We start from the raw sequence: 24,089 nt of genomic DNA, 5'->3' as shown, positions 1-24,089 counted from the left end.
CTGGAGACATGTAAACAACTCGTCCATCGGCAGCTCCATTAGCCAGGCTGCGGTGGTGGTGGTGATGTGGGGAAAACAGGGCTGCTAACCCAGATCTGCCTCCAATCAGCAGCATCCATCACCGCCGACCTGCTCAGAACAGAGCAGTACAGTAGAGCAGGAGATCCAGGACGATCAATGTTCTGAGAGGTCAGCTCGATTTCTCATCGTCTGGGAGCAGATTCCATTCACACAGCACAGATATTACATTATTCTATTAACGCTGGAAATGACGGTCCCACAAAGAAGCAGCCACACAGCCTGAAGTCTGAAAATTAGATGGGCGTTGAGAAATGTGGCAATATATATGTATAAGTTACAATATATTTAGCATATCTGATACTGCCAGTATTTACGGGACACAGGGAAAATATGAATATTTCAGCTCAGTTTGAGGCTGCTTATAGTTGTTGAGTCATACAGTACCAGTCAAAAGTTTAGACACATGTCTTCTCATTTTATGTGTGTTCTTTCTTTTTATGATTGTTTACATCACATATTAAATATTGAAGATATTAAAGCTATACAGAAACACATGCATAATTATTTTGTAAACAGAAAGTGTTAAACAAACTCTTAATTTATTTTAAGTAGATATATTATATCTACTTATATTAAGTAGAGTCACCTGGAATAGTTTTTTTAGCATCTTGAAGGAGTTTCAGGAGGTGCTGAACAATAGTTGCTGCTTTTCCTTCATGCTTTTTAGCTGGGTTTAGATCATGGGGACTGTGAATTGTTTACTACATAATTCAATATGCGTCACATTATTGTTTTGATATAAATTTAAAACATTAAATAAGCTTTTAATGTTTATGTCTTTTAATGACTTGATTGGTACTGTATATGACTGGTTTGAATGTGCTGAGTGTGACAGCGTTGAATATGAGTAAGTCATATGTTGTGGGGTTGAGGGTGACAGGGTTGAGTATGACAGGGTTGAATGTTATGGAGTTGAATATGACAGGGTTGAGCGTGACAGGGTTGAATATGAGTAGGTTGAATGTTATGGGGCTGAGCGTGACAGGGTTGAATATGAGTAGGCTGAATTTTATAGAGCTGAACGTGACAGGGTTGAATATGAGTAGGTTGAATTTTACGGGGCTGAACGTGACAGGGTGGAGCGTGACAGGGTTGAATATGAGTAAGTTGAATGTTATGAGGCTGAGCGTGACAGGGTTGAGCGTGACAGGGTTGAATATGAGTAGGTTGAATGTTATGGGGCTGAGCGTGACAGGGTTGTGTATGACGGACTTGAATATGAGTAGGTTAAATGTTAGGGGGTTGATTTTGAAGGGGTTAAATGTTACAGGATTGCAAGTTAACTGGTTGAACATTATAGAGTTGAACATTATAGGGATGAACATTATAGGGTTGAGCTTGACAGGGTTGTGTGTGACGGGCTTAAATATTAGTAGGTTAACTGTTATATGGTTGAGTGTGAAAGGATTAAGCGTGACAGACAAATATGAGTAGGTTAAATGTTATGTGGTTAATTGTGATGGGGTTCAATGTTACAGTATTGAATGTTATCAGGTTGGACATTATAGAACTGAACATTGAGCATCACGGGATTGAGCGTCACCAATCACAGGTCACAATCCATCTATGACGTTTTAACCACTAACTGTTCCAGATTTGATTACTGTATTTACACTTCCCCAAACAACATCACACCAACCGATTTAACCAGACTAAACAGTGCAGGTGTGTAAAAGGTGTGTAGGAAAGAAGTTTAAATCATTGACCTTGACAGGCCTGGGTCTTAATCAACAGTGTGCTACTCTGCAGTCAGAAAGAGAGTGTGAAATTACGGATGCTACTGAACACTGTTCGACTGAGAGTTTGTTCTGAGACTGAGAGCACACTTGGACAGCAGCTCTGAGAGAGGTTCTGAAAAAAGGTCACATCTCCATACTGATGCTGAGAAGCTCCCGGCATTGATAACATCCAGCATCTCTACAGCACTACTGGCTCCATTCCCAGATCCATACTGACCTGACGGGAAACATCGCCCATTACTGCACACTGCCAAACTTCAGACAGAAGCATCAGCCATTACTGCACAACTCAAAATGCCTCAGAGCGTCCATTTACTTACTGTTAACCACAGAGTACACAGACGCTACGCCAGCAGCACTGACTGAGCATATACAGGTGCTGGTCAACGAATTAGAATAATTTGAAATAGTGCAATCATGAAATTCTTTGAATGCATTTTTTGTGCAGAAAGCAAATCAGGTGTTCACCGCACCTGTCCTACTTGTTAGACTAATCACAGAACTCCTTACCTGGAAAAAAATTTGCTCAGCTGAGCTTTCCAAAAGGCCCATTTAGGCCATTTAACTGTGACACTGTTGTTTTATTGAATTAGAATAATGGAGAAACCGTTTCATTGAATTAGAATAATTTTTATTATAATTACAATCATCACTTTCTCAGTATTTTGTGGCTGCCCCCTTGGCTTGTATGACTGCCTGAAGTCTCCGCGGCATCGATTTGACCAGCTTGTCGCAAGTTTCCGCACTCACAGCTTCCCAGGCAGTGGCGATGATCTGCTTCAGTTGGTCCAGCGTAGTAGGCTTTCTGTCGCGAATTTTCCACTTGACGATGGCCCAAAGGTTTTCAATGACATTGAGGTCAGGCGAGTTGGCCGGCCATGCCAAAACTTCAAGCTGTTTTTTAGTGAACCAATCTTTGGTCGACTTTGCCGCATGAGCCGGTGCAAGATCCTGTTGAAATATGAAGTCTTCTTCGCCGAACTGTTCCTCAACAGTCGGAATCAGGAACGTTTCCAGAACATCTTGATATACGGCAGCATTGACAGTCTTCTTGAGGAAGCAGAGTTTCCCTACACCTCGAGCGGACATGCATCCCCAGACCATAACGCTCTGGGGAAACTTGACGGATCTTTTCACGCACTCGTGGTTGTAGGTTTCGCCACCACGACGCCAGACACGAGGACCTTGGTCACCGAAGGAGGTGCAGAAGCGTGATTCGTCACTGAAGACCACTTTCTGCCAGTCTTCAGCAGTCCACTCGCCGTGTTCTTTGGCCCACTTCAGCCGTTTCTCCATTTGTTTCTTGTTCAGCATCGGTTTTACTGCTGGAACGCGAGATTTGAAGCCGAGTTTGCGCAGACGACGGTAAGTGGTTGATCTGGAGACGTCAGCGCCGGTCTGCTTGTTCCACAAGTCGGTGAGCTCGGAAGTGGACTTGAACCGGTTGCTGACTGCGATCTTTCTCAGCTGCTTGTTGTCGCGAGCAGAAGTTTTCCGGACGCCGGAACAGTTGGTGCGCTTGCTGCAGTTTTTCTTGAGAGCTTTGCAGACGGAAGACTGGCTGATGCCGAGCTGCTCAGCAATTTTAGTTTGGGTCAAGCCTTGTTGGCGAAGGGCTTGAATTTGAGCCACTATTCCGGTTGAGAGGTCGCGCTGCTTACCCATGATTGATTTTACAACTTAGAAATTCTACTCAACCCTGACTTTATACTGCACAGTGAACACTCTTCACAGAAAACAAAAATTCGAGCATTTATTCTAATTCAATGAAACGGTTTCTCCATTATTCTAATTCAATAAAACAACAGTGTCACAGTTAAATGGCCTAAATGGGCCTTTTGGAAAGCTCAGCTGAGCAAAATTTTTTCCAGGTAACGAGTTCTGTGATTAGTCTAACGAGTAGGACAGGTGCGGTGAACACCTGATTTGCTTTCTGCACAAAAAATGCATTCAAAGAATTTCATGATTGCACTATTTCAAATTATTCTAATTCGTTGACCAGCACCTGTAATCGTCTGTGTAATGATCTAATGAAGATATGGAGCTGGATTAATGCCTTGTGTTTGTTAGCAACATTAGCCTAGCATCTCCTGTTGTGAACTAAAAAAAAAAACAAAAAAAAACACAAAGCGATAGAAACCTGCACTGCATCTGGACTTAATAATCAATCAAGTTTATTAGATTTTATATCAAACTTTTTCATTAATGTAAGTTGAACCGTCAGGTTTAGAATTAATGTTAAGTTAATTTAAAGGAATTTTCCTTTATTTTTTTCTTTTATATGTCTTAAGCATAATCATTGTAGTATATTATCATATAGGCCCAACTGTCATATCACAAACAGTGCCATACAGGCTGTCATAATAACTATGACACTATGTGTGATATTAGGCATGTATGGCATTATACAATATAAATGTCATATTATATTATGATGTCATATAGACCAAAATGTCATATATATTGTGTTATATAAGTCTAATTCTCATACTGTTCTGTCATATAGACCTAATAATTGCATTATAGTGTCATATAGGCTTAACTGCCATATTCTAGTGTTTGATTTGACAATCATTTTAGGTCTTAGGTCTAATTATAGCATAAGAGATTTGTATATTTGTTTTGCACCATAGTGTCATAGCCATATTATATATGATTTCATATTTACAGATTTATAACATTTATATTGTACAGATCTAATTCTTGTGCATTAGTGTGATATAGACTGCATATACAGCTTTTGAAAAAATAAGAGACCCCTTAAAAATGATGAGTTTTTTATTTTATTTTACCAAACTGAAAACCTCTGGAATATAATCAAAAGGAAGATGGATGATCACAAGCCATCAAACCAAGCTGAACTGCTTGAATTTTTGCACCAGAAGAGTCACATAAAGTTATCCAAAAGCAGTGTGTAAGACTGGTGGAGGAGAAGATGCATAAAAACTCTGATTAAAAAACAGGGTTATTCCACCAAATACTGATTTCTGAATTTGTTTTCTTTGCATTATTTGAGGTCTGAAAGCTCTGCAAAGCTCTTGTTATTTCAGTCATTTCTCATGTTCCGCAAATAAATGCTCCAAATGAAAGTATTTTTATTTGAAATTTGGGAGAAATGTTGTCCGTAGTTTATAGAATAAAACAACAATGTTTATTTTACTCAAACATAAACCTATAAATTAATTTTTTTTGTTTGTTTGTTTTTTTTTACAGAGCTGTATATCTATTTTTTCCACTTTATCTGGTCATACAGGACATATACCGTATTTTTCGGACTATAAGGCGCACCGTATTATAAGGCGCACGATGAGTGAACGGTCTATTTTTAGTGTTAGTCCATACACAAGGCGCACTGGATTATAAGGCGCACTAAATGAAACTTTATTTATATCAGTAACAATAACTCTGAGCAATAAATCCTTCACAATATCTGTGAAAAATAACAACATCTCTGAGCAATAAATCAACAAGCACAGCAAGTACGTATTACTCCGCGACGCTCCTGACAACGGTAGCCGCAACGCTCCGACAGACCATAATATTATGTTGAAGCACAGCAAGTACGTATTACTCCGCGACGCTCCTGACAACGGTAGCCGCAACGCTCCGACAGACCATAATATTATGTTGAAGCACAGCAAGTACGTATTACTCCGCGACGCTCCTGACAACGGTAGCCGCAACGCTCCGACAGACCATAATATTATGTTGAAGCACAGCAAGTACGTATTACTCCGCGAGGCTCCTGACAACGGTAGCCGCAACGCTCCGACAGACCATAATATTATGTTGAAGCACAGCAAGTACGTATTACTCCGCGACGCTCCTGACAACGGTAGCCGCAACGCTCCGACAGACCATAATATTATGTTGAAGCACAGCAAGTACGTATTACTCCGCGAGGCTCCTGACAACGGTAGCCGCAACGCTCCGACAGACCATAATATTATGTTGAAGCACAGCAAGTACGTATTACTCCGCGAGGCTCCTGACTATAATAGCGTGTTGTGCCGAATTCGGTGAATAAAACGGTTTTAAAACAGAGATAAAGATTGGATAAGTTTCATTTCTGGATGAAGTGATTTCCAGCGCTGTTTGGATATAACTGTGGATTACAGGAGACTGGATTGATGGATTCTCTTTAGTCTGGACGCGTTTTGAAGGTAGGACCTGTGGCTGAGCGCGGGTGTGTGTTCGGGGGGTGGCGGCAGTGACCGGAGGTTACCCCAGGACAAAAGGAGAGCCTTTTATTACTGGAAACATGCGCTCTGACGCAGCTCTAATTCATGAAACATACATCGTACAGTAAAAGCACAGTTCTGGAATCCAGAGAGCCAGACGGTTCGAATGGTGTATGACATGACCGCATTCGATGAAATATGGACGAACGATAAACGCAAATATGAGAGTTATGAATTATTAAAATCATAACCAAGGCATATTTCGCCCTAAATGTTTATTTTCTGAAAGGATATTCCGCTAAATAGGCTAAATAGCTCAAAAGCAGAGATTCTAAGCTTTAAAATGGTATATTGGATGTCTATATTGAACCTGTAACTGTTCATAACTATTCAGAAACACAGCCAGTTATGAAATATTAAATATTTCTGGCCCGCCGGTGGGCCAGCGCGTGTTAAGAGGTTAACTTTACTTAGAAGTGGGCGCTAAAAAGAAACAGTTTGTGCTATTACCCCAGAACGGGTGGAAAGGAAAGTTTACCGGCACCTTGTTCTGGCCACGGAGCTACAGTGGAAACTAGCTACCCTGAGCCACAGCCGAGAGGCAGTACGGCAGTCAAAGGTAACCGCGCGCTAGCCCAAGAGGGGGATCTTTTTCTGGCGTGGGTGAGGAATTCTGCACAACAGAGCGCCGTGTACCACATAAAAATCGAGGTCAGTAAACACAAGCAAAATCCATACACAAGGCGCACTGCATTATAAGGCGCAATGACGATTTTTGGGAAAAAATAAGTATTTTAAGTGCGCCTTATAGCCCGAAAAATACGGTAATAATCTGATACAGGCCTAATTGTTGCCTAATTGTGTTATACAACCCCTGGCAAAAAGTATGGAATCACCAGTCTTGGATGAGCACTCCTTCAGACATTTCATTCTGTAAAACAAACTCTGATCAAAAACATGATACAAAAATAAGATCATTCCAAGGTGCAACTTGTTGGCTTTCAGGAACACTCAAAGAAATGAAGAAAAAACATTGTGGAAGTCAGTGAATGTTACTTTTATTGACCAACCACAGGGAAAAAAATATGGAATCACTCAATTCTGAGGAAAAAAGTATGGAATCACTCAAATTGAAGGTAGAAAATAAGGACACACCCAGTCAATTTCCTTTCCCTAAATGGACACCTGCCTCAGATTAGATCTGCTCGTTAGTCTGCAGTTAAAAACACCTGCAGTCATGACACCTTGGAGGGCTGCTGGACGAATTAGAGTGGCAAGAACCATGGCTCCAACAAGAGAAATGTCTCTTGAAACAAAAGAGAGGATTGTGAAACTTCTTGAAGAAGGTAACTCTTCACGCATGGTTGCTAAAGATGTGGGCTGTTCACAGTCAGCTGTATCCAAGATATGGACCAAATACAAACAGTATGGAATGGTTGTTAAAGCCAAGCGTACTGGTAGACCGAGAAAGACATCAAAGCGTCAAGACAAGCAACTTAAGGCCATTTGTCTTGAAAACCGAAAAAGTACAACTAAACAGATGAAGCATAAATGGGAAGAAGCTGGAGCCAATGTATGTGACCGAACCGTAAGAAATCGCCTAAAGGAAATGGGATTTCAATACAGGAAAGCTAAAAGAAAACCATCATTGACACCTAAACATAAAAGAACAAGACTGCAGTGGGCTAAGGAGAGGCAATCATGGACTGTGGATGACTGGATGAAAGTTATCTTCAGTGATGAGTCAAGAATCTGCATTGGACAAGGTGATGATGCTGGAACTTTTGTTTGGTGCCATTCCAGTGAGATTTATGAAGAGGCCTGCCTGAAGAAAACAACCAAATGTCTACAGTCCTTGATGATATGGGGCTGCATGTCAGGCAAAGGCACTGGGGAGATGACTGTGGTTAATTCTTCTATCAATGCAGAAGTTTACATTGACATTTTGGACAGTTTTCCCATCCCTTCAATTGAACAGATGTTTGGAGATAATGAAATAATTTTCCAAGATGACAATGCATCGTGCCATAGGGCAAAAACAGTGAAGGCATTCCTTGGAGAAAGACACATTCAGTCGATGTCATGGCCTGCAAATAGTCCAGATCTCAACCCAATTGAAAACCTGTGGTGGAAATTGAAAAAAATGGTCCACAAGAAGGCTCTGACCTGCAAAGCTGATCTGGCAACTGCTATCAAAGAGAGTTGGCACCAAATTGATGCAGAATACTGTTTGTCACTCATCAAGTCCATGCCTCAGAGACTGAAAGCCGTTATAAAAGCCAAAGGTGGTGCAACTAAATACTAGAGATGTATTTTGAATCATCTTTTGTTTATCTGTTTTTCATGATTCCATACTTTTTTCCTCAGAATTGAGTGATTCCATATTTTTTTCCCCTGTGGTTGGTCAATAAAAGTAACATTCACTGACTTCCACAATGTTTTTTCTTCATTTTTTGGGTGTTCCTGAAAGCCAACAAGTTGACCTTTGGAATGACCTTATTATTGTATCATGTTTTTGATCAGAGTTTGTTTTACAGAATGAAATGTCTGAAGGAGTGCTCATCCAAGACTGGTGATTCCATACTTTTTGCCAGGGGTTGTATTTGCCTCCCTGTCTATTTGACTCAAAATCTCTGAGTTCTGTGATTTGCTACAGTCCTCATGGTAACTGATTGGATGCTACAGGTACAGCAGGTACAGATTAGAAAATCACTGTATCTTTTATTAAGATGGTTAATAATTTGCTGAAATTCTACAGCAGCCATTTCTTTCTGGTTTCTGGGCCACGAGGCAGACTGTGACGTCCAGAACGCTTCGTGCCTCTGTGGTTTGTAAGCACGCACGCACACACACACACACACATACACACACACACAAGCGGTTTTGGAGCAGATCAATGCTGGGTGTGTGGTACTGTGTGCCCCAGTGCTCTGTCAGATACGGGGTGGGGGTGGTGGAGAATGGATCGGGCCGTGCAGATGCAATGACAGTGCTTCTAATTTTAGCCCCTCAGCCCGGCCCCCCTATCAATCATGCCACCAACGGCCGGGAGATGAAGGACAACAGGTTCGGTGCCTTTGGTCCAGCACCGCTGCTTCACACCGATTCGCTGTGTGCTGAATTCTGTTCGCTAGCAGAAAAACGGGGAAGAGCTGAGAGATAGAAGATATATATCTTCTACATATCTCTTATCTTCTATACAAACTGATACTGATGATAGCATTTTAAAACTCCTGGGACTATTTAAATGTAATATACAGTACAGTACATTACAATACATTTTTTAGCCAAAAATTGCAAAAAACAAAAACACTTTCTGTCCCTTACTGTTCAGCCAAATAAGCGAATAGACCAAACAATAAAAGACAGAAAAAAATATATTTTTATATAAATAAATTTATTTTATATAAATTAGCCTTCAGACAATGCTTTAAATTGTTTATATACAGTTTCAGCAAAAACTAATCTTAAACATTTAGACAAAGAAAAAGGTATCAAATAGACAGCTTTTTAAATTGTAAGCATAAGGTGTCACTGACACAGAGCACCACAAACTATTTCAGTGCTAATAGCACCCCCTGGTGGAAAATCTCCAGCCTGCTAAACATGAGCGAGAGAGAGAGAGAGATGCCCTCAGTATGGAACATATCTGCACCAATACCACAACCAACACCTGAACGTAGCAGATATTGATATCATAAAACCTAATAAATAATTTTTTAATGATTTTTTTTAATAGGTTTTATGTATTTTAACATGAAATAATTCACTACTTTCAAAAAAAAAAAAAGTTTTATCTTGTATATTGTAACACTCCAACAAAAACCTCACATCTCCAACACCAGCAGAAAACACCTGTAAAGCAACTGGACAAGACATCCACAGCTACTCTTCTAGAACTTTAGGGTCTAGAGAAGTTTGCTGGGGTCATTTTCAGACTGCAGATTTCAGCAGAAGTAAAACTTTCACTGCGGTAAAAGTTAAAAGTTAGAGAGTCATTACAAGCACTGCAGGTGGTCGTGTTTGGAACTGAAATTCATTCATTCAGTGAATATAATTACATCCAACTCAATCAAAGGGTTATTTCAAGTTAGCATTAGCCCATAATGCCACTGTGCCTCAGTTTCTATCGCATAATTCCTTCTGGGTACGCGGCCGCATTTACTGCCTTTCAATTTCCCTGAACTCAAGTCACTCAGGCTGGAAGGAAAACAAGTTCAAAAAAGGCTAAAACTCTCCCTGAAGTGCTGCCTAATCCCTGTATGAATAGAAAGATAGATACATAGATATGTTTCTTATTTAGCATTCATAAAATGAAAGATCTTACAGCAGCTTGGAAAGCGCTGAGTAACAAAATAACAAAAGAAAGAATTGTGATGTGTGATGTTGTCAGGTATCCAGATATCGATGTGAAACAGAATAAATTAAGATCCTAAATTAGTTTAAGCTTCTTAAATGTTTTTCAACACTTTGCTTGGCTGCACTCATTTTTTCAGGATCAGTAGGAGATTTTGTTGTGTGCATTCACTGTGGACCGCTATCTCACTCATTCCTCACTCTTACCTCACTCGACCATGCTCAGCCTCATTCTGCTTAACTCTGCCTCGTTCTACCTCAGTCTGTCTCGCTTTGCTTTATTCTACCACACTCTACCTCATTCTACCTTGTTCTATCTCACTTTCATTAATCTACCTCACTCTAATTTACCTCTCTCTGCCTCGATTTACTTTACTCTTCCTCACTTGACTTTACCTGATTATACCTCACTTTGCTCTAAATGGCTGTACATCACTCTAACTCAATCTATGACTAAGTTTCACTTTGCCCAATTCTGCTTTAGCTGGCAATAACTTACACTACCTCACTCTGTCACCCCCTGCCTTGTTCTACCTCACTCTGTCTCACCTTATTTACTCTACCTCAGCCTACTTTACCTCACTTTACCTTGTTCTACCATGCTCTGCCTTATTTCACTTTACTCTACCTCACTCTATTTTACCTGACTTTGCCTCACTCTGCTTTACATGGCAATACGTTACTCTACCTTTCTCTGCCACCCCCTGCCTTATTCTATACACTTTGTCTCGCTTTACTTTACCCTGCCTCACTTTACCTTGTTCTACCTTGCACTGCCTTGCTTTACTTTACTCCACCTCACTCTGCTCTACCTGACTACACCTCACACTGCTTTACCTGACTATAAATCACTTTACCTTGCTCTGCCTCTGCCTCGTTCCACCTCACTCTCTTACTTTACTTTACCCTGTCTCACTTTACCTTGTTCTACCTTGCTTTACTTTACTCCACCTCACTCTGCTCTACCTGACTATACCTCACTTTACCTCTTCCTACCTTGCTTCACTTTACTCTACGTCAATCTGGTATTATTCTACCTTGCTCTGTCTCACTTCACCTCGCTCTGTCTCACTTCACCTCGCTCTGTCTCACTTCACCTCGCTCTGTCTCACTTCACCTCGCTCTGTCTCACTTCACATCACTATACCTCGTTCTACCTTGCTCTGTCTCACTCTACCTTCTGTCTTGTCATGTTCCCTGAGTCTGCAGAGTAAAGAGCTTCCTCTGTTGCTGTACTTGCGAAACACAGTTTGAAGTCACTTTGACACTGCTGAAGGCATAGTTTCAGCTCTTTCAATGTGTGTAAATATTTAATCACGATAATTAAAATTAAAATACACTCTATTGTACATCCTTACTTCCTAAAACCTTTGTGGTAATATAAGAGCATACACCATTTCAGTATTTTACACACTTCACTGTATATTACTGAAATAGTCGAAGTAAAACAGGCTGCAATGACTAAAATGGATTTGATTGGTTAATTCTGGGAAAAAAATAACTATCCACTGCCTAACCAAAATGTAGCATCAGTTTATGCTACTCAAAGCATGTAAGAGAACAGGTATATAAGATAAATAGGAAAATAGAGAGAATTTTGTGCAGTAGAATACTGCAGAAGCTAAATGAATAAAAGTCAGATACAGAAGAGATCAATGGAGGCGGAGCTTACCTCCAGAATGTATTTCTGCAGGGACTGGATGTCTCTCAGAGCCTCTGGGTCCTGATGGATGACCACAACCTCCCTAAGGGGATACTAAGAATACCCAGAAACGTCAAGCATCCCACCAGCTTCTACTGGTAGCTCTGAGAATGTGGACTTTCATGACACAGAGCTGAGCAGCACAATGAGACAATGATTATATAATTAGAACTATACACATCGCTGTAATACGAGACTGACTCCGAAATGGGAAATGAAAGTGGAAAGATGAATATTTATGTTTTTGCTTTTAGAAAAGGAATTCAAGCGCTGTTTTTTTAAAATCAAGACCAAAGACAATATGCAACACATTTTTATGTATACTTAATTCAAACTAAGACACTACATGCATTTATATTCACTTAATAATATGATGATAATCATTTCAGCAGATTTGATGATTTCAGCAGTTTAACATGTAATTATTCAAAGGGTCATATAAACAGTAACTCATTTCTTTTTAGGGCCTATGATCTGATTACCCAAGCGCAAAATTCCCAAAGTCTGAAATATGAAATGTATCTTTCTGTCACCAAAACTTTTTAAGTTGAACAGAGGACAGGACTTACCTTGACGGGTAAAGTTTTCCTGTCGCGGATCACTCGGCCCAGCTCGATAACCGACTGCATTTGGGACACTGCACTCTCGATGCGCTTGTCAATCAGAGACTCTCTGCAAGCAAAGTAAAGTATCGCTGCAACGATTAGTCGATATAATCAACAATGTTGAGTCCTATTTAATGGGAAGGAACTGGCAACATCAAAATGCACAAACCCACACTTCAATGAGAGCTCACCAGCAACCAAAAACAGATTTATCACTGTAAGTAATGAAGACAGGTGGGGGATTCATTTTACAGAAGTAAAAGACGACATCAGAGTGGACAGCCAATCAGCTAATGAGTTCAGGCCCAGCTTGGCCAGTCTCTGCACTTTCAGTGGAATAGAATTAGATAAGTAAGCATCCTAGTAACTGACCAATGACAACTCTTCCTCTGGGTGGGTGGGACTGAACTACCTCTATGCCCATCTTTTTGACTTCTGTCAGTTGGTGTATAAAACTGGTGATTAGTGTTCTCCTCCAAGTGTGTTCAGCTGTGCAATGACGCTGCATTAGCAAAAGTTTAAAAGTGAGTAGTTCTCTGGCTTCATGTGTCATTCTTACACTCCCAGCCTAAGGCCAATTTATACTTCTGCATCAAACCAGTAGCTTCTGTGTTGCCGTGCACCTTACGCCGTAGCCTATACCATAGCTGGATGCACACCTCTCTGGAAATGTAACTACGCGCTGAGGACAGCCATACCTGTGATTGATCCGCCAGGCCTTGCGTCCCCTCTCACATATTCTCGCCTTCACGGATAAAACTGCAGAGCGACACAGAGCCGCTGATACGTGCACACTGAAGTATAAACGCGCTCCACTGCATAGCGCACTCTTGCTGGACACGCAAAGGCTACGGTGTAGGTTCAATGCAGAAGTATAAACTGGGCTTTAGGTAGCATCGTGTGAGAGAGAAATTCAATCCAATGACAAAGCACATCTTATTCACCACACCACCATCCAAAAACAGATTTAAGTACTAAAGACAGGCAGGGGATGGATCATACAAAAAAAGCAACATTACAGAGGACAGCCAATCAGCTAATGAGTTCAGGTCTATTTGGCTGGCCTCTACACTTTCAGTGGGTCACCTCCACAGAGCTCGTAAGACTCCAGCAGGAGCATTAAGGATGAGCAAGTCTCGCTCTAATGTGGGCCACTCTAAAAAACTCAGGACTGACTGGGAGAAAACCTTCAAAGTCTCGAGTCGGGACAGCGGGACAGCAGAGTATGAACTCGTCCATTAATAGCGCTGAAGTAAATGCGCTTACGGCCGGACGAGAAAGGACATCTGAAACTAGAAAAGGCAAAGTTCGTGAACGAACTTTAAGTTGGCTTGTCAAATAGTTACTAAGTTGTGTAGTGTGTGTGTGGTGTGGAGTGTGTGGGGTGTGGATTGGGTTGTGGAGTGTGTTTGGTGTGGTGTGTTTGGAATGTGGTGTGGAGTGTGGTGTATGTGTGGTGGAGTGTGGGGTGAGTTGTGTGTATCAGGTGTGGAGTGTGTGTGTGTGGTGTGGTGTGTAGAGAGTGTGGTGTGGTGTGTGAAGTATGTGTGGTGTGGAGTGTGTGTGGTGTGGTGGAGTGTGGGGTTTGTGTCAGGTGTGGAGTGTGTGTGGTGTGGGGTATGTGTGGTGTGAAGTGTGTGTGGGGTGGAGTGTGTATGGTGTGGGGTATGTGAGCTGTGGAGTGTGTGCGTGGTATGGAGAGTGTGAGGTTTGTGTGGTGTGGGGTGTGAAGTGTGTGTGGTATGTGTGGGGGTGGAGTGTGTATGGTGTGGGGTATGTGAGCTGTGGAGTGTGTGTGGTATGGAGAGTGTGGGGTATGTGTGGTGTGGGGTGTGAAGTGTGTGGTATGTTTGGGGTGGAGTGTGCGTGGTGTGAGGTATGTGAGCTGTGGAGTGTGTGTGTGGTATGGAGTGTGTGGGGTGTGGGGTATGTGTGGTGTGAAGTGTGTGTGGTGTGGGGTATATGAGCTATCGAGTGTGTGTGTGGTTTAAAGTGTGTGTGGTGTGGGGTATGTGTGGTGTGGAGTGTGTGGTGTTGTGTGAATTGTGTGTGGTATGTGTGGGGTGGAGTGTGTGTGGTGTGGGGTATGTGAGCTGTGGAGTGTGTGTGGTTTAAAGTGTGTGTGGTGTGGGGTTTGTGTGGTGTGGATTGTGTGTGGTGTGGGGTATGTGTGGTTTGAAGTGTGTGTGGTGTGGGGTATGTGTGGTTTGAAGTGTGTTTGGTGTGGGGTATGTGTGGTGTGGAATGTGTGTAGGGTGTGGTGTGGAGTGTGTGTAGTGTGGGGTGTAGACTGTGTGTGGTGTGGGGTGTGTGTGGTGTGTAGTGTGTGTGGGGTGGAGTGTGCGTGGTGTGAGGTATGTGAGCTGTGGAGTGTGTGTGTGGTATGGAGTGTGTGGGGTGTGGGGTATGTGTGGTGTGAAGTGTGTGGTGTGGGGTATATGAGCTATCAAGTGTGTGTGGTTTAAAGTGTGTGTGGTGTGGGGTATGTGTGGTGTGGAGTGTGTGGTGTTGTGTGAATTGTGTGTGGTATGTGTGGGGTGGAGTGTGTGTGGTGTGGGGTATGTGAGCTGTGGAGTGTGTGTGGTTTAAAGTGTGTGTGGTGTGGGGTTTGTGTGGTGTGGATTGTGTGTGGTGTGGGGTATGTGTGGTTTGAAGTGTGTGTGGTGTGGGGTATGTGTGATGTGGGGTGGAGTGTGTTTGGTGTGGGGTATGTGTGGTGTGGAATGTGTGTTGGGTGTGGTGTGGAGTGTGTGTAGTGTGGGGTGTAGACTGTGTGTGGTGTGGGGTGTGTGTGGTGTGTAGTGTGTGTGGGGTGGAGTGTGTTTGGTGTGGGGTATGTGTTGTGTGGAATGTGTGTAGGGTGTGGTGTGGAGTGTGTGTAGTGTGGGGTGTAGACTGTGTGTGGTGTGGGGTGTGTGTGGTGTGGAGTGTGTTTGGTGTGGGGTATGTGTGGTGTGGAGTGTGTGGGGTGGAGTGTGTTTGGTGTGGGGTATGTGTGGTGTGGAATGTGTGTAGGGTGTGGTGTGGAGTGTGTGTAGTATGGGGTGTAGACTGTGTGTGGTGTGGGGTGTGTGTGTGGTGTGGACTGTGGAGTTTGTGTGGTGTGGAGTATGTGTGGTGTGGAGTGAGTGTGGGGAGTGGACTGTGTGTCGTGTGGTGAGTGAGTGGAGTGTGTGTGGTGTGGGGTGTGAAGTGTGTGGTGTGGGGTATGTGTGATGTAGAGTGTGTGTGCTGTGGGGTATGTGTGGTTTGAAGTGTGTGTGGTGTGTGCGTGTGTGTGGTGTGGGGTGTGTGTGGTTTGAAGTGTGTGTGGTGTGGGGTATGTGTGGTTTGAAGTGTGTGTGGTGTGAATTGTGTGGTGTGGGGTGTGTGTGTGGTGTGGGGTATGTGTGGTTTGAAGTGTGTGTGGTGTGATTTGTGTGGTGTGGGGTGTGTGTGTGGTGTGGGGTATGTGTGGTTTGAAGTGTGTGTGGTGTGGTGTATGTGTGGGGAGTGGACTGTGTGTCGTGTGGTGAGTGAGTGGAGTGTGTGTGGTGTGGGGTGTGAAGTGTGTGGTGTGGGGTATGTGTGATGTGGAGTGTGTGTGGTGTGGGGTATGTGTGGTTTGAAGAGTGTGTGGTGTGTGCGTGTGTGTGGTTTGAAGTGTGTGTGGTGTGGGGTATGTGTGGTTTGAAGTGTGTGTGGTGTGGTGTATGTGTGGTGTGGTGTATGTGTGGTGTATAGTGTGGTGTGGGGTGTGTGTGTGTGTGTAGTGTTGTATTGGTTCTGGTGTGGGTTGTGTTCAGCAGTATCTTCTCCATACAGATACAGTACTGAGGAGCAGGGCAGAGAGGGGGGCCGTGCGCAGGATCGGCTGGTGTGTGTGAGATGGCCAACATTCCGCCCATTCATTCCTATGGGGAAAGTTCGTACGATAATTTTACGAAAACCGTAAATCGTATCGGTGAGATCAGCATATCGTCTGAAACGTCTCTGCAAGTTCTGTATGTCTTGTGAATTTCGTGGTTCTAGCTTGAAAATTGTGACTTTTAGAGCAGTTTGAAAAAAGTGTGAATGGAAGTCTATGGGGAAAAAAGTGACTTTGACGGAACCGTGCTAGAACCCTGGTTCTCCGATCGCTTAGAAAAGCACAAGCAACTTAAGTGGCTATGGGTTCTACCATCCTGTGAAGTTTGGTGGTTCTAGCTCGAAAACTGTAGGAGGAGTAGCGTTGAGAAATTTTAGCGTAGAATAATAATAATAACTAGAAAAGGAAAGTTCGATAACGAACTTTAAGTTGGCTTGGAAAAGTACGTTAAATAGTTAAATAACGTTGAATAGTTAAAATGGTTGCTAAGATATTTCTGTCTAAAGCGTGTGAAGAGTGGTTGCTATGCTGTTGACTTTCGGCTAAATGTTGAAGTCCAAAAAGTTTTGGCTAACATGGTGAAAAGCTTATAATTATCTTATAAAGTAAAGTGTTGCTAAGTGGTTGCTAGGTAGTTGCTAGGCAGTTGCTAATGTAGTCCACATCGTTGCTTAGTGCTTGCTAATTGGTTGCTAGGCAGTTGCGAACATATTCCAGGTGGTTGCTAAGCTGTTGCTAACTTGTTGCTAGGCAATTCCTAACGTATTCCAAATGGTTTTTAAGTGGTTATTAGGCAGTTTCTAATATTTTCCAGGTGGTTGCTAACTGGTTGCTATGGTATCTGGGGTGGTTGCTAAGGTGTTGCTAGGTGGTTGCTAAGGTGTTGCTATGGTATCTGGGGTGGTTGCTAAGGTGTTGCTAGGTGGTTGCTAGAGGGTTGCTAGGTGGTTGCTAAGGTGTTGCTATGGGATCCGGGGTGGTTGCTAAGGTGTTGCTATGGTATCCGGGTTGGTTGCTAAGGTGTTGCTAGGTGGTTGCTAAGGTGTTGCTATGGTATCCAGGGTGGTTGCTAAGGTGTTGCTAGGTGGTTGCTAGGGTGTTGCTAGGCGGTTGCTATGGTATCCAGGGTGGTTGCTAAGGTGTTGCTAGGTGGTTGCTAAGGTGTTGCTAGGTGGTTGCTATGGTGTTGTTATGGTATCCGGGGTGGTTGCTAAGGTGTTGCTAGGTGGTTGCTAAGGTGTTGCTATGGTATCCAGGGTGGTTGCTAAGGTGTTGCTAGGTGGTTGCTAGGGTGTTGCTAGGTGGTTGCTAAGGTGTTGATTTGGTATCCAGGGTGGTTGCTAAGGTATTGCTAGGTGGTTGCTAAGGTGTTGCTAGGTGGTTGCTAAGGTGTTGCTATGGTATCCGGGGTGGTTGCTAAGGTGTTGCTAGGTGGTTGCAAGGTGGTTGCTAAGGTGTTGCTAGGTGGTTGCTAGGGTGTTGCTAGGTGGTTGCTAAGGTTTTGCTAGGTGGTTGCTAAGGTGTTGCTATGGTATCCAGGGTGGTTGCTAAGGTGTTGCTAGGTGGTTGCTAAGGTGTTGCTATGGTATCCGGGGTGGTTGCTAAGGTGTTGCTAGGTGGTTGCTAGGCAGTTGCTAAGGTGTTGCTATGGTATCCTGGGTGGTTGCTAAGGTGTTTCTAGGTGGTTGCTAAGGTGTTGCTAGGTGGTTGCTAAGGTGTTGCTAGGTGGTTGCTAAGGTGTTGCTATGGTATCCGGGGTGGTTGCTAAGGTGTTGCTAGGTGGTTGCTAGGCGGTTGCTTAAGTGTTGCTATGGTATCCGGGGTGGATGCTATGGTGTGGTTGCTAAGGTGTTGCTAGGTGGTTGCTAAGGTGTTGCTATGGTATCCAGGGTGGTTGCTAAGGTGTTGCTAGGTGGTTGCTAAGGTGTTGCTATGGTATCCTGGGTGGTTGCTAAGGTGTTTCTAGGTGGTTGCTAAGGTGTTGCTAGGTGGTTGCTAAGGTGTTGCTATGGTATCCAGGGTGGTTGCTAAGGTGTTGCTAGGTGGTTGCTAGGTGGTTGCTAGGTGGTTGCTAGGTGGTTGCTAAGGTGTTGCTAGGTGGTTGCTAAGGTGTTGCTATGGTATCCAGGGTGGTTGCTAAGGTGTTGCTAGGTGGTTGCTAAGGTGTTGCTAGGTGGTTGCTAAGGTGTTGCTATGGTATCCGGGGTGGTTGCTAAGGTGTTGCTAGGTGGTTGCAAGGTGGTTGCTAAGGTGTTGCTAGGCGGTTGCTAAGGTGTTGCTATGGTGTCTAGGGTGGTTGCTAAGGTGTTGCTAGGTGGTTGCTAAGATGTTGCTATGGTATCTGGGGTGGTTGCTAAGGTGTTGCTAGGTGTATCTAACTGGTCGCTAGGCAGTTGCTACCATTTCTAAAGTGGTTGCTAAGCAGTTGCTAGGCAGTTGCTAACGTTTTCCAGGTGGTTGCTAAGGTGTTGCTATCTGGTTGCTAGGCAGTTGCTAACGTATTACACATGGTTGCTAAGTGGTTGCTAGGCAGTTGCTAATGTTTTCCAGGTGGTTGCTAAGGTGTATCTAACTGGTTCCTAGGCAGTAGTAGATAAAAAGAAAGAGTGTTAAATGTAGAAGTACAGAAAAAGGGAGAGCCTGAAATAGAGAAGTAGAGAGAAAATCAGCGTGAGAAGTAGAGAAAGAACACCCGAGAATGTGAGAAAAAGAGTGACAAGTAGAGAGAAATATTGAGCGAGAGAAAGAGAATTAGGGAAAAAGAGAGATCGAGAAATAAAGAAGTAGAGAAAGAAAAAGGATGTAGTAGAGAGATAGATAGAAAGAGAAAGCAAGACAGAAAAGTAGAGTGAAAGAGAAGTAGAGAGAAGAGCGAGAAATAAAGAGAGAGTAAGAGAGAAATAGAGAAATAGAAAAGTAGAAAGAAAGAGACATAGAAAAGTAGAGAGAGTGAGAAAGAGAGAGTGAGAAATAGAGAAGTAGAGAGAGAGTGAGAAAGAGAGAGTGAGAAATAGAGAAGTAGAGAGAGTGCGAAATAGAGACGTAGAGAGAGAGTGAGAAAGAGAGTGAGAAATAGAGAAGTAGAGAGAGAGTGAGAAATAGAGACGTAGAGAGAGAGTGAAAAAGAGAGTGAGAAATATAGAAGTAGAGAGAGTGAGAAATAAAGAGAAATAGAGACGTAGAGAGAGAGAGTGAAAAAGAGAGTGAGAAATATAGAAGTAGAGAGAGTGAGAAATATAGAAGTAGAGAGAGAGAGTGAGAAATAGAGACGTAGAGAGAGAGTGAGAAATAGAGACGTAGAGAGAGAGTGAGAAAGAGTGAGAAATAGAGAAGTAGAGAGAGTGAGAAATAGAGACGTAGAAAAGAGTGAGAAAGAGAGAGTGAGAAATAGAGAAGTAGAGAGAGAGTGAGAAATAGAGACGTAGAGAGAGAGTGAGAAATAGAGAAGTAGAGAGCAAAAGAGAGAATGAGAAGTAGAGAGCAAAAGAGAGAGTGAGACAGAGAAGTAGAGAGCAAACGAGAGAGTGAGAAGTAGAGAAGTAGAGAGCAAAAGAAAGAGTGAGAAATAGAGAAGTAGAGAGAGAGTGGGAAAGATAGAGTGAGAATTAGAGAAGTAGAGAGAGAGTGAGAAAGAGAGAGTGAGATAGAGAAGTAGAGAGAGTGAGAAATAGAGACGTAGAGAGAGTGAGAAAGAGAGAGTGAGATAGAGAAGTAGAGAGAGAGTGAGAAATAGAGTGAGAAATAGAGACGTAGAGAGAGAGTGAGAAAGAGTGAGAAATAGAGTAGAGAGCAAAAGAGAGTGAGAAATAGAGAAGTAGAGAGCAAAAGAGAGAGTGAGAAGTAGAGAAGTAGAGAGCAAAAGAAAGAGTGAGAAATATAGAAATAGAGAGAGAGTGGGAAAGAGAGTGAGAATTAGAGAAGTAGAGAGCGAAAGAGAGAGTGAGAAAGAGAGAGTGGTTGCTAAGCAGTTAATAGGTGGTTGCTAAACCCTGGCTGGGGTGCCGGGGTGTCCAAACTTTTGACTGATAGCTGCTCCATACAGCAGCTCCTCCATACACTCACAGTACTGGAGGAGCAGGGGAGAGAAGGGGTTCCGTGCGCAGAGCTGCTCGTGTGCGAGATGGAACTCTGGGCCCCCCATTCATTTCTATGGGAAAACTTCGTACGAAAATTGTACGAAAACCGTACGTCGTATCGCTTCGCAACCTGCTATTAATTTAAAGATCTCGGTAAGATCTATAAGCTCGCCAAATTTGGTTTTCGTATCTCAAAAATTGTGGCGGTTACGGACGTTTAAAATTTCGCCCCATTCATTCCTATGGGGAAAAAATGCGTACGTTTACGAAGTTTTTACGAAAACCGTACGATAAATCGCTCCAAAAAGCACAAGCACGCTAAGTTGGCATAGGTCCTACGATCTGTGAAAGTTTCGTGATTCTACGTTGAAAGCTCTAGGAGGAGTAGCGTACAGAAAAAAAGGCGTAAGAATAATAATAATAATAATAATAAGAAGATTACGAAGAACAAGAAGTTGGCTTTTCCAAGCCAACTTAACTAGAAAAGGAAAGTTCGATAACAAACTTTAAGTTGGCTTGGAAAAGTACGTTAATAACGTTGAAAAAGTTAAAATGGTTGCTAAGATATTTCTGTCTAAAGCGTGTGAAGAGTGGTTGCTTTGCTGTTGACTTTCAGCTAAATGTTAAAGTCTAAAAAGTTTTGGCTAACATGGTGAAAAGCTAATAATTGTCTTATAAAGTAATATAAACACTTTACTTTATATATACCTATATAAAGTAAAGTGTTGCTAAGTGGTTGCTAGGTAGTTACTAGGCAGTTGCTAATGTATTCCACATCGTTGCTTAGTGTTTGCTAATTGGTTGCTAAGCAGATTCTTACATATTCCAGGTGGTTGCTAAGCTGTTGCTAACTGGTTGCTAGGCAATTGCTAATGTATTCCACATGGTTGTTAAGTGGTTGCTAGGCAGTTTCTAATATTTTCCAGGTGGTTGCTAAGTGGTTGCTAACTGGTTGCTATGCAGTTGCTAACATATTCCACATGGTTTCCAAGTGGTTGCTAAGGTGTTGATACGGTATCCGGGTTGGTTGCTAAGGTGTTGCTAGGTGGTTGCTAAGGTGTTGCTATGGTATCCAGGGTGGTTGGTAAGGTGTTGCTAGGTGGTTGCTAGGTGGTTGCTAAGGTGTTGCTATGGTATCCGGGGTGTTGCCAAGGTGTTGCTAGGTGGTTGCTAGGGTGTTGCTAGGCGGTTGCTAGGCGGTTGCTATGGTATCCGGGGTGGTTGCTAAGGTGTTGCTAGGTGGTTGCTAGGTGGTTGCTAAGGTGTTGCTATGCGGTTGCTAAGGTGTTGCTATGGTATCTGGGGTGGTTGCTAAGGTGTTGCTAGGTGGTTGCTAGGGTGTTGCTATGGTATCTGGGGTGGTTGCTAAGGTGTTGCTAGATGGTTGCTAAGGTGTTGCTATGGTATCCGGGGTGGTTGCTAAGGTGTTGCTAGGTGGTTGCTAAGGTGTTGTTATGGTATCCTGGGTGGTTGCTAAGGTGTTGCTAGGTGGTTGCTAGGCGGTTGCTAAGGTGTTGTTATGGCATCCGGGGTGGTTGCTAAGATGTTGCTAGGTGGTTGCTAAGGTGTTGCTATGGTATCCGGGGTGGTTGCTAAGGTGTTGCTAGGTGGTTGCTAAGGTGTTGCTAGGTGGTTGCTAAGGTGTTGCTATGGTATCTGGGGTGGTTGCTAAGGTGTTGCTAGGCGGTTGCTAAGGTGTTGCTAGGCGGTTGCTAAGGTGTTGCCAGGTGGTTGCTAAGGTGTTGCTATGGTATCCGGGTGGTTGCTAGGGGGTTGCTAACGTGTTGCTAGGCGGTTGCTAAGGTGTTGCTATGGTATCCAGGGTGGTTGCTAAGGTGTTGCTAGGCGGTTGCTATGGTATCTGGGTTGGTTGCTAAGGTGTTGCTAGGTGGTTGCTAAGGTGTTGCTAGGTGGTTGCTAGGTGGTTGCTAAGGTGTTGCTAGATGGTTGCTAAGGTGTTGCTATGGTATCCGGGGTGGTTGCTAGGTGGTTGCTAAGGTGTTGCTATGTTATCCTGGGTGGTTGCTAAGGTGTTGCTAGGTGGTTGCTAGGTGGTTGCTAAGGTGTTGCTATGGTATCCGAGGTGGTTGCTAAATGGTTACTAGGCAGTTCCTAACATATTCCACATGGTTGCTAAGTGGTTGCTAGGCACTTGCTAATGTTTTCCAGGTGGTTGCTAAGGTGTATCTAACTGGTTGCTAGGCAGTTGCTAATATTTCTGAAGTGGTTGCTAAGCAGTTGCTAGGCAGTTGTTAATGTTTTCCAGGTGGTTGCTAAGGTGTTGCTAACTGGTTGCTAGGCAGTTGCTAACGTATTCCACATGGTTGCTAAGTGGTTGCTAGGCAGTTGCTAACATTTTCCAGGTGGTTGCTAAGGTGTTGCTAACTGGTTGCTAGGCAGTTGCTAACATATTCCAGACATAAAAAGAAAGAGAAAGCAAGACATAGAAAAGTAGAGTGAAAGAGAAGTAGAGAGAAGAGCGAGAAATAAAGAAAGAGTAAGAGAGAATAGAGAAATAGAAAAGTAGCGAGAAAGAGAAATTGAGACGTAGAGAGAGAGAGTGAGAAAGAGAGAAAGAAAGAGTGAGAAATAGAGAAGTAGAGAGCAAAAGAGAGTGAGAAATAGAGAAGTAGAGAGAGTGAGAAAGAGAGAGTGAGAAATAAAGAAATGTAAAGAGCAAAAGAGAGAGTGAGAAATAGAGAAGTAGAGAGAAAAAGATATAGAGACATAGAGCGTGAGAAAGAGATAAGTAGAGAGCAAAAGAGAGTGAGAAATAGAGAAGTAGAGAGCAAAAGAGAGAGTGAGAAATAGAGAAGTAGAGAGAGTGAGAAATAGAGACGTAGAGAGAGTGAGAAATAGAGAAGTAGAGAGCAAAAGAGAGTGAGAAATAGAGAAGTAGAGAGAGTGAGAAAGAGAGTGTGAGAAATAGAGACGTAGAGAGAGAGTGAGAAAGAAAGAGTGAGAAATAGAGAAGTAGAGAGCAAAAGAGAGTGAGAAATAGAGAAGTAGAGAGCAAAAGAGAGTGAGAAATAGAGACATAGAGAGAGAGTGAGAAAGAGAGAGTGAGAAATAGAGAAGTAGAGAGCAAAAGAGAGAGTGAGAAGTAGAGAGCAAAAGAGAGAGCGAGAAGTAGATAAGTAGAGAGCAAAAGAGAGAGTGAGAAACAGAGAAGTAGAGAGCAAAAGATAGAGTGAAAAGTAGAGAGAGAGTGAGAAAGAGAGAGTGAGAGAAGTAGAGAGAGAGTGAGAAAGAGAGAGTGAGAGAAGTAGAGAGAGAGTGAGAAAGAGAGAGTGGTTGCTAAGCAGTTAATAGGTGGTTGCAAAGCGCTGGCTGGGGTGCCCGGGGTGTCCAAACTTTTGACTGATAGCTGCTCCATACAGCAGCTCCTCCATACACTCACAGTACTGGAGGAGCAGGGGAGAGAAGGGGTTCCGTGCGCAGAGCTGCTCGTGTGTGAGATGGAACTCTGGGCCCCCCATTCATTTCTATGGGAAAACTTCGT

General features: G+C 43.1%; 1 protein-coding gene across 2 annotated transcripts in view; it reads right to left on the bottom strand.

Annotated features, from left to right (window-relative positions):
• iars1 (isoleucyl-tRNA synthetase 1) overlaps positions 1 to 24,089 on the bottom strand; it is a 147,805-nt gene that overhangs the window by 29,632 nt on the left and 94,084 nt on the right. For both annotated transcript variants that reach the window (XM_022682414.2, XM_022682413.2), the window contains exons 24-25: positions 12,629 to 12,731; positions 12,030 to 12,113 (exon numbers count right to left, since the gene is read on the bottom strand). In XM_022682414.2, the coding sequence (XP_022538135.2) occupies positions 12,030 to 12,113; positions 12,629 to 12,731 (187 nt within the window). The remainder of the gene's footprint in view (positions 1 to 12,029; positions 12,114 to 12,628; positions 12,732 to 24,089) is intronic.

This window comes from Astyanax mexicanus, chromosome 24 (genome assembly GCF_023375975.1).
Source record: "Astyanax mexicanus isolate ESR-SI-001 chromosome 24, AstMex3_surface, whole genome shotgun sequence".
NCBI classification, from domain to species: domain Eukaryota; kingdom Metazoa; phylum Chordata; class Actinopteri; order Characiformes; family Acestrorhamphidae; genus Astyanax; species Astyanax mexicanus.
The sequence above is the reverse complement of the archived record's forward strand: the minus strand, read 5'-3'. Positions and strand labels throughout refer to the sequence as shown.